Here is a 17961-nt window from a genome sequence, read left to right as displayed (position 1 = left end):
TTTGTATCCTTTGTTTTATTCAACATCAACAAAGTCTTATTTCATTTAAAAAAAAAAAAACCCGCCTTGCTATTGACTACATTGTGTGCGATGAAAGCAATGTATTTGTCACTAACAACAATGGCAACATGGCCAAGATTCTTGCCGGTCGAAGGAGGTATATGGGTCACAAAAGAACTATCAGACCAAATGCCAAGAGGCTTAGCACTTTGTTCGTGGAGCGGCATCAGATGGACTGGGACACTTTCGCCGAAAAGGTTAAGGCATCTCAACGAGGATTCATGGGAGAGCCAGATGAGATCAGGAGGATTCATGGGAGAGCCAGATGAGATCAGGCCTGGACGTGGCGGCACCTCCAGCAACATTGGTGAGAGAGAGAGAGGTTTGTGTGTGGAGGTGGGTAGGTTAATGTGAGAGAAGAGAAAGGCTTTATAGATTTTAATTAGGTTTACTTAATTAATTTTAAATTTTTTTAATTTTGAATTTAAAAAATTTAAAATTAATTATTAATTTAAATTAACATGATTTTGTTTAGTTTTTGGCTGATTCCCTTTTGGTTCCACATACTTTTCCTATAAATAATTATGTATATGACTTGTGTAAACGTCTTGACTTAGCATATAGCCATATACTTTTCATAAAAACAATTTTTGTACTTCCTCTTCAAAATACATGTAACAAACTAATTCACAACAACTTAAATAGATTTTGACTTGGTCTAAATCTTGATAATACATGTACTTCCTTACACTTTCTTACATTTCCTAATAATCCACTCTTATATGAGTTGAATGTTCCTAATCAAATATGAAATGCCTCATATTCCATTTTATTATTGGGATACAGCAATTATTAAGAAAAATGCTGTTAATTCATTCTTCAGCTATTAATTGTCAAGTTACTTCTTTGTTAAATAAATTTACAATTCAAATGAAGTTAAGAAAGGAAACCAACCAAAATGCTTATTAACAATGATACATAACCAATAAAATTTATTATTTTTTTATCAATACTTAATTGAATATAAATTCTAAATATTCAATTATAAATCCTAAATCATATGGTAATGTTAAGCAAATAATAATAATAAATTATTTAATTTAATTTAACATCTATATATATATATGCAACATTTATAATCACACATGTATTACATTTAATGTTATTCATTTATTACAGTTAATCAATACAAAATCAAATAACTTTGGATTGATTTTTATTGTCTCCTAAATATTTTTAAAATTTTAAATTCTAAATTATAATAGTATAAAAAGAAAATGAAAAAATATAAGAAAACAATGGTTTTTTGAAATCTAAACAATAAGTTAAAATAGAAAAATTAATTTTAATTTAAAAACCTAACTTTTGAATTAATTAGATATATGAGGAGTGATAAGAGACAGCAGAATTTGTGATGTTTAGCCATCAATTAGCCATCATCAATATTTTTAATGGTGTGAGATGAGATCTAATAGTGTAGGATTAATTATTTTTCCCTTAATGGTTAAGTGCTGGTCAGATTTTAACAAAAGTGTTGTCCCCTAAACTTTCTCTAGATATAATTCTGATTTTCAAAATGTTGTTCATGCCGTTCGTATCTTTTATTGTTATATTTGACGAGATTGAAATAAAATATTGGTACAAAAAGTTGGCTAATATTAATAAAACAATTCTCCTATGTTACCAATAGCATTCTGCCGCCAACTTCTGCCAACTCTTGTTTATGATTGTGTTTAATGAGAGTGTTTTTGTCGATGTGTCTAATAAAAATATTTTTTTTATGACTGTGTTTAATGAAAGTGTCTTTATATATGTATTTTCTGAATGTGTCTCTTTATACATATATTTAAAATATAATAATTAATTATTGTTAGTAATAAGTTGACAAATAATATATTAGTACCCTATATTTTTTCTTAATAAAAAGTGATGGTATTTCTATCAAATTTATGTATGTATATGTATATACAAGGTAAAGAAAAAATTTATATATGTATATACTAGGAAAAAATGATCGTAGAACAACCGAATAGTGGTCCAAAAACATGTTTCGGAACACAATCAGTCAACAAAAATAACAGCCCAAAACAATATTGAACAAACTCCGTGATTGTTCTCCAGCATAGCATGCTTAGCATTCCAAGGAAAAAAAAAAACATGCCTAGCTAGCATTCCCCTGTTATTGTTGACCCAAAAACAGTCATTCCTCTAGATTTCATACTTGCTTATTTTTCATAGTAGTGATGAGGATGCTTAAGAGAATTTATTATTTAAGAAGATACGGACATATATTGTTAGGATGTTATATTTGTTGTAAAAAAATTATTAACGAATACAAAAATTAATTACCCAATCATTATATATTTATACAAAAATATTATTCGTATATTAAAATTAATCATTAAAATCAGTTACTAATGTATTTATATATGAATATATATGTGTTTTAATTTATTTAATATATATTTATATTTTAACATATATTTTATATTTGTGGCAAATTTTGATGACTAGTTTTAATATATACATATTATAATCGATATTTATATATATTTATACATATTATTACACACATTTTTCAATCACAAAAATTGATCAAATTTGCCAGAGTCGAATCAACTATTCTTTTATAGTAGCATAGCGAAACAAAAAATTAACGCCAAGTTTATATTTCTCTAAGGTAGTTGATTTTTTTATACATATAATTAGTTGATATTTTTACAAAAAAAATGGGGCTAATTTTTCATCTAGATATAAAATGAAAAAAAATTGTTGTATTGGAAAATTATAAAAAATAGTCCTGCTATATATTTAAGTATTTTTGTCAATTAAATTAGCAAATTTAACCAAAATTATTCATACAACGTGTATGTGAATCACGCACTTCTTATTTTTTATATTCTTTTTTTTGTATGATTCTTTTTCATTATCGTTCTTTTGTTACAACAGTTCTTTTTTTTTTTCTCCTCCTCTTCTGATTATTGCACAGTATTTTTTTATATTTTTTAATTCTTATTAAGTGGATAAAACAAGAATAATTATGAATCGGTAACATAAAAAGAATAAGAAGAATAATATGATAATAATAATAATGAAGAAGAAGAGGACGAAGAGGATGAAAAATTTTAAATTGAGCATAAGTAATCTAGAAAAGTAGCACCGAAATTTGTTTAATGTGACACATAAGATTTCTTAATTTTGATACCAAAATTTTTTAACTTTTACATAGATTCTTGTTAAACGGGTAAAATAAGAAAAATCACGAGAATGTATAAGAAGAAGAAGATTAGAAGAAGAAGATTCTTGAAGAAGAGTTTTGAATTGTGTAAAATTTATTATAAATAATGCCGAAACTTTTAAACTGCGATACATGAAGTTTCTTAATTTTGACACCGACCATGACACAGGTTATTGTTAAGAGAATAAAAAAAAAGAATTATGAGAATGTGAAACAACAAAAAAAAGATCACGATCAAGAAGAAGAGAGTTTTGAATTTGTATAATTTATTTTTTAATATGGCACAATAAATTTCTTAATTTTAACATTGAAATTTTTTAACTATAACATAAAACATTTTATAATCAATTTTTTTTATCATTGAACTAATTAAGTGGTATTGAATTCATATATAAGATTATAGTCATTCCTATGTCATTTGTAACAAATTATTGTATTTTTTGTTTTAAAACACATTTGAATGTATTTTATTGGTTGAGTGAATTAAGAATTTAGATCTATGGTTGTTTAAAGATTTCTTGTACTATTTATTAAAATTTCAATGTCATTTTTAACAGATTTTTTGTGTTATTAACCAAAAATTTGTGTATAGTATACTTTTTGTTATTGTTAAACTAATTGTGTGATATTTAACTAAAAAGAAAAAGATGATAATAACGATAATGATGATGATGATAATAAAAGAGTAAAAAAAAATCAAACAAAAAAAATGATAAAAAAAAGAGAAAAAAAAAAGATAAAAAAAAAGAAATAGTGATAATAACCATAATTATAATAATGACAATTAAAATAAAAAAATATAAAAAAAAAATACACATATATAAATTTGACCTGTTAAATTCGATTAGAAAAAAAATTTAATTGTCTAACATTTTTATATAAGAAGAAGAATAATAATGTAATGGTACTGCTTGCCATGTGCCTATGAAATTCTTTGTTATTATTATTGTTATCACCATATCATCTCACTTTCATCCTTTTTGCTTATACAACATATATAACATTAATTTGTGCTTTATTATTAGTAGTAGTAGCAGCTAGGCATGTAATTCTTTGTTCTACTTTTGGAAGCGGTCCCTCTCTAGTCTAATTCTTCCTATCAATCTTTTATTATTTATTTATTAGCATTTGTTATTGCGTTAATTAACAACTCTATCTTGGATGTTCATCATCATGATGACTGAGAAATAAAGCCTTTTCCAACATTCTAGGCGTTGCATTATTATTCATAAATTGCAGCTGAGTATCATGGTATCCATTATCTGCAGACACATATAAAATTAAAAAATATTATTTATATACTAAAATCAACTACTAAAATTAGTCATTAATATATTTGTGTATAAATATATATATATAATTTAATTTATTTTTAATATATATTTATATTTTAATATATATTTTATACTAATGACAGATTATGATAACTAATTTTTTGTATATATATATGACATAGTTGTATAATATAATATAATATAATATTTATTTATTGTTGCTAGTTGAGAATGTGGGGTTCCAAGATTTAGAATTAACAGTGTGGGGAAGGAATAAGGATATTCCTTGAGAATGATCATCTTCAGACATATATGAGTGAATAAGTTTTTGTGGTGAGTGGTAAAAGTGAGTTCTAATAAACTTCAAATTTTGTCACTAATGAGAGATTTTGCTAGCTCTTTTGTGCAATAGAGTTTTGAAAGAGAAAAAATGAAGAAAAGAGAAAATGAATTATATTATAAACTTTAATAAATTACTATTTTGACCTAAAAAAACTTTTTTTTTATCACATATACATCGAATGAAACAAATGACATATTGGTTTTCAAAAATTTTTGCTCTACAAAATATATGAAATATAGAATGACATGCTGTAAAAAAAAAATTAGATATCAAATTCTGATAAGGTATTTTACAAATTTGACCACAAAAAATAGATTCTTCCATCTTCTAATTTTTATAATTTTATATTAGATAACTTTTTTTAGTTGATCTTTTTTACAAAAATGGTAAAGAGAATAAAACTGAAAATTAAATGGATCTAAAAATCGATTTTTTTTTTCTCAATTTTTCTAAATAACTTTTAAATGATTAATCAAATCTTCCTAAAAATATGATCATAATGTATGAGTTGTTTCTCACTTATAAATAAAATAATTGTACATTTTATCACACTATAAGATAATTTTTGAAAGGTCAAAGTATTTTTTTCTAGGTCATTTTATCAAAAAATTAAATCTTTCGAGGAGCAAAGTGATTGTTTATATATACCAAAATTCACAAACACAATCTTAATGTGCAATATTTATATTATTGCTATATAAACCAAAATTAAAGGATCCAAATCATAATTATGTTTATCAGCACCTTTAAATTTGAACTTTATATTATCAATTATTTAAAAAGATTCTTATATAAACAAACATTTAAAAAAGTTTGTCTTAAAAAATATGTAATGAGATATTTGGTTAATTTAATTTAGCCATTATTTTGGACAAATCACTTATTTAAGCCAAGAGAATAAAAAAATTATACGAATAAGCCAAATCAAAAATTAGTTCATGAATCAACCAATTCACATTTTTATATAGTTTGAATCACTCTAATTCGAACTCCATCCACATGCAATTCGAATCATACTGATTCGAATTACCTACACACGCACATATCCACTAATTTGAATCAACTTGATTCGAATTACACCCACACTAATTCGAATTAGAGTGATTCGAATTACACACAGACACGTGCACATAGTAATTCGAATTGGACAGATATATTTCTCGAGTAATAATTATTATGTGTGTGTTTCGAATTATTATGTGCACGTATCTGTGTGTAATTCGAATCATCGTGATTCGAATTAGTGGGTGTGTACATGTGTAGGTAATTCGAATCAGTACATGTAAATGAAATTTGAATTAGGGTGATTCGAACTATATAAAAATGTGAACTAGTTGATTCATGAACTAATTTTTTATTTGACTTATTCGTATAATTTTTTGATCACCTTGACTTATTTCAGTGGTTTGTCCCATTATTTTTCATTTTCCGATTTTAAAATGGCTCCCATAAACCTATAGTGGCTAACACAGCGCCGGCTGACAAAGATTAATAGAGCCTCACCCCACCTTTATTTGTATGTATGTTTCTTATCTTAGAGGCTTAGACCCTATATTATATTATTTAGTAATTAAATTAATATTGTTATATTTATAACCTTTAAAGAACAAAGGGTTCAAAACCTTAGCGCCAATCAATGTCTCCATATTCAATGATTATTGAAAAGTTGAAAACATAGCGGCTTTTGAATTTAAATTAATCATTTATAAAGAAAGCAAACTATAAAGTTTGCAATAAAATATTTCACAGGTTGCCCTACCCGCTATAACAAAAAAGCAACCAATAGATTTGAGATATTTCTGGAAACTTGAAAGATTTTAGATACAATATTAAAAATATAATCATTTATATTACTTCATTCTATTAAAATATTTTTTATGAAATTAAACGTTTAAATAAATTTCGATGTTGATAAATTGGCCAATGTCAAATCCATCTAAATTATATGTAAACATGACAAATCATTTAACATTTAAATATTAACTATTTTACAAATTAATAATAAATTAATAAATATGAAAAATAATATAATCACAAACCAAATTGTGAAATGATAAATATTATTGACCATATAATAGTGAGAATTTTTCTTTACTCGCTAATACCATAAAATTTTACATTTATCTCTCAAGCTCAAAAAATCTGGAAGGACTACTTGGCTTAGCTTTCTCCACCTCACTCTTTTCTGCACTATGTATTTATTTCTGATAAAAAGTTGGCATTCTTTATAATGTCAAATATTATTATATATTGTTAAGAAATGACTTAATTTTGATTCTTGACTTGATTGATTTATTAGGAAAGTGGGCATTCACCATCTTAAATAATAATTTGCTTTTAGAATAAGGAAATTGTTTTGAAATATTCACTATTTCACACACTTTAATTTGTCCATTTTATTACAAAATTTAAGTGAAATTAGATACAATAAATAAGGTGAATTCACCCATTTAATGTGTCTAAACTAAAAGATAAAGAAAAATATTATATATATATATATATATATATATATATATATATTTCTACGATAAAAAAATTGATGTGCAAAAAATAAAAAATATTTAATTTTATTTTAAAATATTAAAAAAAATAAAATGACACACCTTACGTAATAATTATCCAACTACTGATAAACACAAATTATTTTTTTTTTCTTACTATTTTCTTTCCATGATAGCATGCACCATGTATATACAAAACTCTCTTTTATATCTCATGTTAGTTAGTAGTAAAATTAAATGATAAATAAAATAAAGAAGCTCTATCACATGCTTTTAACCCAAATGATCTAGGTCTAGTGGTGAATAAAATCATATCCAATTTCACTTCAAAAAAGGTAGCATCTACCCTAAATCAAGTGATGATCACCAATCCCCAATTACCTTACTCCTATCCCTCTAAACCTTTTTATACCTACATATAAATAAGTAAAATAAATATTTTAAAAGAGACTAAATTAAAATTTATATATAATTATAAAAAAAAAAATTGAGATTTGGGAGGAGTCATTACCCCCTTTCTTTGTGAGAGGCTCCGCCCCTATTCAGCTCCCACAAATTCATTGAACAAAATAAATAGGATAAGTCGATAAGATAACATTATAAATACTTCACATATAAAATTAAACCCCCAAGAGGCAAACAATGTTGTTAAATTTCTTTAATCCAATAATATTACAATAACATTGCTACTGATGATGATCATGATGGAGGCCTAGCTAGTCATCTATAAAGAGATATAACAAAAAGCATTGAAAATTAAAACTTCATCCTACATTATATCAAGTCTAGAATTGCACATGGTCACATCATGATTCAAATAAACCATATTTACATTACCTAATTTGTTTATAGGCTCACACCACAACAATAACACTCTTTAACAAAGAAAGAAAGAAAAAAAAGGGAGGAAATAGAAAACAAATAATTATAGTGATTCTTCATTGACATGCAAATTCAAATATTTTAGTAGAATACACTGAAAGGGGAACTATCTTGTTGCTCTTGATGATGATGAGCAGCAACATTTGCAGGGTCTAAGGAATCAAATAAATTGACCCAATTATTCTCATCTTCTTCATCTTTTTCCTCCCCAGCAGCACCAAATTGGCACCATTCAAGTGATGGAGGGTTTCTCACAATTTCATCATTCTTCGCAAATCGTCCTCTGATTCGCGGCCGGCTATCCGCCAATGTTTTTCTACAAGCATACTTGATTCGATTTCCAGAAAAGAACAATTTAAATGAAGTGTGTGTCGACTCAGTATACGAAATAAAATAAAACAAAAATTGCAAAATATGTAACACATTTCTACCTAGTGGTGTTATAGTGGTACAGTAATTTGTGCAATATGGTGAATTGATCCTTAATTTCCACTGATTTAATAGTAATGCTATGATATCATAGAAGAAGACAAATAATTTGCCAGAAAAGTATGATGCTTCAAATGTGACAAATTTAAGGTTTTGCTGTAATACCAATGCACTATATATGAGTCACTAACACTTTGAATTAAATTAAATCAGAACCATGTATCTGTAATCTTAAGATATGTTTTTGGCGGCAGGGATAGATGGCTCTACTGTGCATTATGAATATGAAAATTTTTCAAACTTTCACTGTTTTCCTTCCATTTCAATTCTCTTATGATTTTAGCATGATATGATGGAAGAAAAAATAATCAAATTGGAGTTTATGTTATTGTAGAAAAATACTAATGATAAGTTAGCCCCACAAAAACCCTGTTTATATTAAATTAGTCCAAGTCAGTCTCAAATTTTAATTATTTTGGTTTTTTAGTAAAGTCATTGATAGATTCTGATGGAACATATATATTTATGTTTTTGAGACTCATCAATAATAGTAATAAATTAAAGTGTTAATTAAGGTAATAATAACCTTGATTTTCTTGTTGAAGTTCCTCTGGTTTCTCTTGATTCTGTATCTCTCAATTCTTATCTTCTTCTCTTCAGGACTATAGGGACTGGCTCTGCTCATTGCTTCTATTATCATACTACTCTCACTTGATAGTGAAGTATCTTCCTGCTCATCATATAACAATAATGTTGCATTTTTTTTCCATTAATTAATTTCTTCAAAATGTTCAAACAAATAAATAGAATTTAGTTATGCATATACTATTTATCATCTTAACTAACACTAAATTTATATTATTATTATTACACAAAAGATCTATTAATATAAGAATTTAACTTTTAATAAAATGACAGAGATGTGCATCCAATTATATAACGAGATTTCATTAAGAGAATGAATATAATTGGATGATTGTGTAAAAAAATTTATGTTATAAATATATTAAGATAAAAATTTAGATACAATTAACTTCATATAAAAATAGTCTAGGGGCCAGCAACTTTGTTAAATTCTGGCTATCATGTAACCAGTAAAGAAAAGTGAATCATTGGATAAAATCTTACACCAATCTCACACTATTAAAACTATCTTGATGGCTATTTGATGGCTACAAATCACACAAATTACTGGTCCCCTAACATTCCTCAAATAATAATTGAGAATTGTTGAATAATTAAATAGATTTAACTAAATTATTATCTAACAATTCTCAATTGGTAATTTCAGGTGACTGAGTTTCCACAGTTTATCAAATCTGAACTCTTTAATACAATAGTAATAATACAAAGACATAAAGATAATAATTAAAAATAATTAAATTATTTATCCTGCTTAACACAACACATGTTCACGCATTAGCTATAGTGTTTGAATGAGTTGAGAATTAAGATGAAAGTACCTGAAGATCACCGGTGCTGTAAACCCTGCGAACGGGAGCGTCATCGGAATTAAGAAACTCGCAGAAAAGAGCAGAGAAGGATGGATACAACTGATTACGGTTTTGGTGGACCCCACTGCTATTGTTATTCTGCAAGAACAGCGAGTGGCTACTCACGCTCTTGTGCATCTTCGTGGCGCTCACGCGCTGACTAGTGGTGTCACCGCAACTCGCCAACGAACTCGGCGTGCTACACCCGCTGCTTGCGCTCATGCTCGCTTCCGACTGGTTCGTCATCATCAATTGCCATTGATGAGATGCGGCTCCGCTCGACGGCGACGAATGCATTGCCGTTATCATGTGATGGAAATGGTCGTCGTTATTGGCGTAACAGAATGTGCCGTTACAGTTATTATTGTGTGTATACATGGCGCGTGGGGGATTCAATGATTGATTATTACTCCAAATTAGAAAGGAAAGAGAAAGAAGAGTGAGTGAGTGAATGAATATGAAAGCTATTATATATGAGTACTCGCTACATATTCAGTGCTCAGTGTATAGTAGTGTAGTGCATAATAGATGCAGAAACAAACAAAAATAAAAATTTTCTAAAAATTATTTATTATTGAGGGAAAAGGGGAGAAAGAGGTGTGGGGTAAGGAACGTGGAACATGACGTCATCTTCTTTATAGCAAAATTGAAGAGTTGACTTAGCTTCCTTCCTTCTCTCTTGTTTCATCTGTCGGACTCGGACTCTTTTTGGTTATATATATATATATATATATGATTTACAGAAATATAAAAATTAAGATGAAAACTCAGGTCTAATCGATTTCACGTGAAGTTGATAACTGAGAGATAAAAATTTAGTCAAATCAATCAAATCATCTAACAGCTTTCAACTATCAACTTCATGTAAAATTCAATGCACCTGAGTTTTCACCTTATTTTTATATTTCACCTAAAAATAAACATACACTACCTTTAACCATTTTAATTTCCCTTAATCAGATATCACATTTTAGACCCTATGTAATCACCGTCACTATTGTTAATAATCAGAATTTTGTTTTCAAAGTGGGCTTAATTACGGGATTTACCGACAAATTCTGTTTTGCAAGGCGTATCCATGACTTAAATAAAAACAAATTAAGACAAATTGAAATGGGAAATGGGAGATGACTCCTCTGATATATGTTACTGCTTTGCTAATTTGTCTTTTGTGTATTCCGGTGCTTCACACTATTCCAGATTTCCAGTCATATATAAAAACTAGGTTAGAATTTTAGATTGTTTTAAGGTTGTTTTTAATTAAGAATTATTAGATGATTTGATATGTTTAATTAAATTATTATTTAATAATTTTAATTAATAACTTTACATAAAAATAATTATACGAAGAATTAATGTACACAGTTGTGTAGGTCATCCAAATATTGCATGCATGTGAATGAGTTACGCGTAAAGTGTTAATTAAAGTAAACTAACCCATAGACACACAAAATTAAACTGTGTAGATGCATCTTGAACTCGCCGGTTTTTTTTATGCGGTTTGTATCGAACCGGTCGATTCATTGATTTTCACAAAGTTTATAATTCTGTTCGAGTCAAACTGATTCTCTTTTATTTTTATAGCTATGATTTGGAATGATGCTTAATATAATTGGGAAATAATAGCCATGTATAATCAACTTGTTAGTAGAAATAGAATAATGATGATATCTTATTTGGCTTCCACGACCATCCGTTTGCTTAGAGCAACTCCAATGGGGAGTGCCTATGCAATTTTTTCTGAGTTCTTCCCTTTGGAGCAAAATGAAATAGGTCCTTGCACAAAGCTCAATAGAGTAAAGTCTCTCTTAATAGAAACTGGAAGTAACAAATAATAACTTGTCATTTGGCAAGTTATTATTTAAATAAATAATTATATAAAATTTTAATTAATTATATTAAATAATTATATTTTTATTTAGTTAATAATTTATATTAATTATTTAAATAATAATTAAATGGTAGTTAATTTATTAATAATTATAATAATTAATTAAATTAAATAATTGAATTTTTATTTAATTAATGATTTATATTAATTATTTATGTTATAATTAATATTGAATATTATTTATATTATTATATTAAATTAGCCGTTGTAAAACTAGCCATTACAAAATTAGTCGTTGGAAACTAGCTGTTACTATGTTACTGTTATTATTAATAAATTAATATTTTGTTACTCTATATATACCAGTTAGATACACTTCTATTCTCACACTTTCTACTACTCTTCTTCATCTTCTTCCAAATTTACGAAATCAAAGTTCTGCTAATATTATTTTTTGTTCGAAAAAATGGATCCAAACCAACTCAACTCTTTCTTCAATTACTTACAAAACTTTTCTCAAATTCCAAATACCCAACCATCTCAAACCTCAAACTCTCAAAGTTCCAAATCAAAACTTCACACTACCGAATACATTTCAAAATCCAAATCCACAAAATCTTTCTAATTTCAATTTTCAAGCTCCTTATAATAATCAATTTCCTATATTCCAACGGCAAAATCAAAATTCACAAACACCATATTTTCCATTTTCTTCCATATTTAACCCCTCTATATATTGTGTATTATTGTTATATATGAATTTATTTAATATTAATATTTTTAATAATGAATTATTTTTAAATTTATAAATTTAAATTACATTATTCAAAAAAATTAATTACATTACTTTTAATTATTTTAATTAATTAATTAAGTGGGACCACAACAGGGACTAAAGTTAGTTCCTCCTAATAGAGAAGAGAGAGATGCTTTGAGTTCCTATTTACTGTTTATAACGCAAAAGCTGATATGGAGTTACTTTTTATGACAGGTGGACCATAAATAGGAACTGGGATGATAACAAAAAATTAATTTATTATGTTTTTCTTTACGTATAATAACAAAAATATTTGATAATAGAAAAAGATAAAAAATAGTTAGAATTTGTCTTATTTAATATTTATTAATTATTACTATAATTGATGAATAGTAAATAAGACAAATTCAATTTTTTTGTTTCTTGCATTATATGTATCGATACTATTAGAAAAACAAAAAAAATTATAACTTATCTTATTTAACATTCATTAATTATTGTAATAATTAATAAATATTAAATAAAATAAATTTTACTACTTTTGACTAATTTTGTTTATCAAATATTTGCACACATATATATATATATATATATATATATATATATATATATATATAAGTTGTAAACACTATCTAATTATGTTAATTTCTTTTGTGTTTATATATGGGTTTTAATTTACATTAGGCTATATATAATATACCCTTTATATACAAATATAAACATGATAACATTGAGTTGGTCTAGTGTCAAAAGTTTGAATTTTATGTGTATGCAATAACTCATTCAACAACGATAAATCTTTAAATAAAATTTTGATCCGCAGTGAATTATTTTTGAACCTGTCAATCTTAAAAATACCGTGAGAAAAAAATACAAACATGATTAAAAGATCAAAAATATATAATCACGAGATTTAATTCAAGCAGGTGCAATGCTATCTAACTAATAAAATTTATTATTTGAGACTAATATTTAGTCAATAAATATATTTTTATACATAATATTAAAAACATTATGGCATTAATCAATTTTGAATCATAAATATTAATTTTAAATTTTAAATTCTAATAATATAAAAATATAATATTAAATTAAAATATTAATATCAATAAAAAATATTATCTCTAATTTTTTTTAATGAAATAATTTCCCCAAAAATGGTCAAAGATATATAAGCATAAAGGGGATTTTTCATTTGCATCATTTTGTCTTTTGTGAAATTGTGACTGGAATAGTTCTAGCGACCACTATATATAATATGTATACAGAAAACAGAAACGACAAATTAAGAAAGAATAATTTCCCATTTCAGTTTGTCATAGTTTGGTTTTATTTAAAAAATGGTAAGTACAGTTTGTAAACAGTAGTATTAGTCGGTAATGCATATGGAAATCCAGCTTAAAACCCGGCTATATATTGAATCCGATCGGATATTTTAAAAAAATTTCGATTTACATTAAATATATTATTTTTAATAGTTAAATTTAAAAAAAAAATTTAAATAAATCTAACAATAATATATAATAATTATGTCTGATTTATTTATATTAAAAATTATTTTTATAAAGTTATTATTGAATTAATTTTAAATTTTTTAAAATTTAAATATCAAGATATATTTGATGCAAATCGAAAATTTTTAAAATAAAATTAAAATAAAATAAAATTTAAAAATATTTTTAAAATTTTTAACAAATTTTAAAGATAAAAAATATACTTTACTCGTCCTGTTTTTACACTCATGATATATCATTGTTGGTAGTGCAATTTGTAATTATTTTCCGAAAATTTTCAAAAGAGTTTAGACGTCTTTTCGAATTTTAAGGGGATTTTATTGAATTCAAACATGTTTGTTTATTTTCTTTTTTATATTTTAATTTTGTGATAATTTTAAATTTCAAGTTTTGTATGCTATTTTTAATATAGTTCCTAAAGTAAACCATAAAAACCACCATTCTAACGCTTTTTTTTACTTGCTATGTTTATTATTTTATACAGATATATTGCCACATATATAGTCGAAATTCTTCAACACTCTTAATCACAAGACTTACTCTAAAAAATACAAAAATCTATAAGATATTTATTCACGTAAAGATGTATTTTTTTTTTTTGGTGACTACGTAAAGATGTATTTACATAAAGACAATAAATTATTTACTATGATACATGTCAACACATTAATCATTATCTTCGAAACAAAACATTTTTATGCGAGTAGTCATGTATTTCTAATACTAATAGTTGGCTTATTTATTTATCTGTGGAAATTTATGTTTTTTTCTTTTTGTCTTTTAATTTTTCAATGAATTTGACGAAAATTGACGAAAAAAAGAGAGTATTTTAGAAAAAAAAATTAATCAGTTAATTTTTATAATTTTATCAAATTTATAATTAAATCTTTATATTTTTTTTAGCTATGTGTTTAAATTATTTTTAATTTTATAATTAAATTTTTGTTAATATAAAAAATATTAAAATTAATAAAATATTTTTTTACAAATTAAAAGTATCTATAATTAAAAATTTAATTAAATATTTGATAATATATTTTTTAAAAGAAATATTTTATTAATTTTAATATTTTTTATATGAAAAAAATATAATTACAAAATTAAAATATTTTAAGATATATAAGTGTTATCTAATCTAACCCAACCGTGGTAAGACCCCACCACCACTTTCTCCACTCCTGACACTCCATGTGACAATATAGAAGACACACTTGCATTTGAAAAAATTATTTCATTAATTGAACCAGGTAATTTCTTTCTCCTTTTAATCATTACCTTGATACGAATTATTTTTAACTAGCTTGTTTTCGTGGATTCCTAATTGAAGCTGAGTTAGGATCATATAAAATAATATAATTATATATAATATAATATAATTGTATATGTTTAGTTCAATGCCTATGTTTGTTATGTTTGAGGTCATAATTATAGTGTCGTGAGTGACATAAATATTTAATTATTTCTATATGTATTTATAATTTTATTAAATTTTTAATTAAATTTATATATTTAATTTAATTGAATTCTTATACTGTACTATATATATTAGATTTTGTAATTAGGCTTTTGTCATGATAAAAATGTTGAAATTAATAAAATATTCTGTTAAACAAAACGAATATATCTAACATTTGATTGAATATTTTATATAATTTAAAAGAATATTCTATTAGTTTTAACATTTTTATTAAAATAAAGACTTAATTATGAAATCTAATATAGTATATGAACCTAATTAAAAAATATAAAAATTTAATTAAAAATTTAGTAAAGTATAAAAACCGACCAAATAATTAAACTTAAAATAAATTATTAGTTCAATACCTATGTTTGACCAAGTGATGATAATAAAATGTTGAGCAAATTATCTCAAATATCATCAATAGAACTTTTTTTATTTGGCATCTTTTTTTATAATAATAGTTATTCAGTATGCGGTGTCTGTATATAAAGAGAGAGTTGAAATCAAGAGTTTCTTTTTATTGTTTATGCCCCTATAATTCAGTTTTAAAGTTAAATAACATTGGAATAGAGTAGTTTACCTAAAATCTAAATATCTCCTTCTTTTTACCCTTTAAGGAAAACGTGCAATAATGTGCACTGGAAAATATTTTTTTACATGCAAATATTAGACTTATTTAAATTCATTTCAGCTCTAAAATAAATTTAACAGATGATGGTTGCCAAACATAAATTTCATGAAATTAATCCGTGTGGCTAATTAACCTCTTAATATTTAATACCTAGCAATTATCATTCTTTCATTATTATTAATAAAAACTTTGGGAGTTATCCCTCATAAAACATGACAAGCAAAAATTAAAATAAATAAAGAAATGAAGTACCTTAGCTTTTAACTCCTATCCTTTAATCTTTTTTTTTTTTTTGTATCTTTTAATTCAACAAGTCAATGATTAGTCTAATCGATAAATTATTCTGTATTTAAAATAGGATTTTTTTAATACTAATTTAAGTGAACGAATAGGTTAATTATTCGACCAACTCGAGTTATTTTCTATCCTTAAAAGCTATTGGGCTCTATTTTGCTAGTTTTGGTATTATACCTTAACTTGGGCTACTAAAAATGGTGATGTGAAATATTTCTATTTTTGGGTGTATCTCTATTAACAAAATGGATTTGCACTCTTTTTTGGGTATGAGCAAATGTATGATCCTATATGAGTCTAAGCATCCATAGACACACAAAAAACAGTTGTCTAACCATAACCAAATATTTGTACAATTTAGGGTCTTATATTTTTTTTTTTCAATCTTGTTACAAATTGAGGCTCAATTTTATGGTTATGGAAGCCTTGTATGTGATGTGCCCGGATATAGATTCATGGGATACAAGACAAATCTGTGGGACAGCTTTTTGTGAGTGTCAGGATGTAGAATTCGGACTCTGCGAGTTGTTTAATTTAAAAATTTTACAGAACAAATCGGATGGTCCGATTTGAAATTGGGAAAATTTGAATTTCGGAAGAAGGAAATCAGACCCTCCGTGTTCTTTGTCTTTAACAACTCAGACCGTCCGTTTACCATAGAAAAACTCGCATAATCCGAATTCTGTTACTCTAACACCACACGGATGTGAAACATCTGTGTTCTTCATATCCCAGTCCAACCCCATTATTACCTTCATATTCAAATTAAAAAGCGACAAATTGATGCCCAAAACAAAGCTTTATTATTTACATATTGAATGTTAGGTTTTTCGTCAAGATGATTGAGAAGATACATGACTTAAGGAAGCATGGGTGTGTGGGGACCTAGGATCTTCCTTCATAGTAGGTTCAATTTGAATTGTCCATTTCAAAATGTAGCATGCGTTGTGATGTTGATGAGAAGAAAGTGACCAAAATCAACAGCTACAAGAGGACTTGAATCAAAGATTGGTAGCAAGAAAAGGTAACTAAGTTATGAAACGTCCTTGTTTTGGTTGGTCAATAATAAGAATTGATCCAACCCAAGAACATGCAGTTAGTTTATATAGGTTGAATTTTGGATCCTCTATAGCTAGCTACCTAGTTCAAAAGTTTGCTGGCAATAATATTACTACTTTGACTATAGAGTATATAGGCTATAGTAGAATAATAGAAATGATTTGGAATTCGGAAGAGACCTTGCATTTGTCGGAAATAAGTGTATATGTACCATAAAATACTATCATAAATTATTATTATTATTATTATTATT

General features: G+C 25.8%; 1 protein-coding gene across 1 annotated transcript; it reads right to left on the bottom strand.

Moving 5' to 3' along the window:
• Nucleotides 1–7973: 7973 nt before the first annotated feature.
• Nucleotides 7974–10599, bottom strand: LOC107632357 (uncharacterized). Its single transcript, XM_016336046.3, has 3 exons — nt 10131–10599; nt 9254–9397; nt 7974–8565 (listed from the first exon to the last, which is right to left on the bottom strand). The coding sequence occupies exons 1-3, from the start codon at nt 10536–10538 to the stop codon at nt 8320–8322; spliced, it is 798 nt and encodes a 265-aa protein (XP_016191532.1). The 5' UTR covers nt 10539–10599; the 3' UTR covers nt 7974–8319.
• Nucleotides 10600–17961: the final 7362 nt, after the last annotated feature.

The sequence above is a fragment of the Arachis ipaensis genome, chromosome B3 (genome assembly GCF_059453495.1).
Source record: "Arachis ipaensis isolate K30076 ecotype BB chromosome B3, ASM5945349v1, whole genome shotgun sequence".
NCBI classification, from domain to species: domain Eukaryota; kingdom Viridiplantae; phylum Streptophyta; class Magnoliopsida; order Fabales; family Fabaceae; genus Arachis; species Arachis ipaensis.
The sequence above is the reverse complement of the archived record's forward strand: the minus strand, read 5'-3'. Positions and strand labels throughout refer to the sequence as shown.

Coding starts and splice junctions, on each gene's coding strand:
- LOC107632357 (XM_016336046.3), bottom strand. CDS start 10,538: ATGTATACACACAATAATAACTGTAACGGCACATTCTGTTACGCCAAT. Junction 9,398..10,130: donor ACAGCACCGGTGATCTTCAG/GTACTTTCATCT, acceptor TATGATGAGCAG/GAAGATACTTCACTATCAAG. Junction 8,566..9,253: donor ACTTCAACAAGAAAATCAAG/GTTATTATTACC, acceptor AATCGAATCAAG/TATGCTTGTAGAAAAACATT.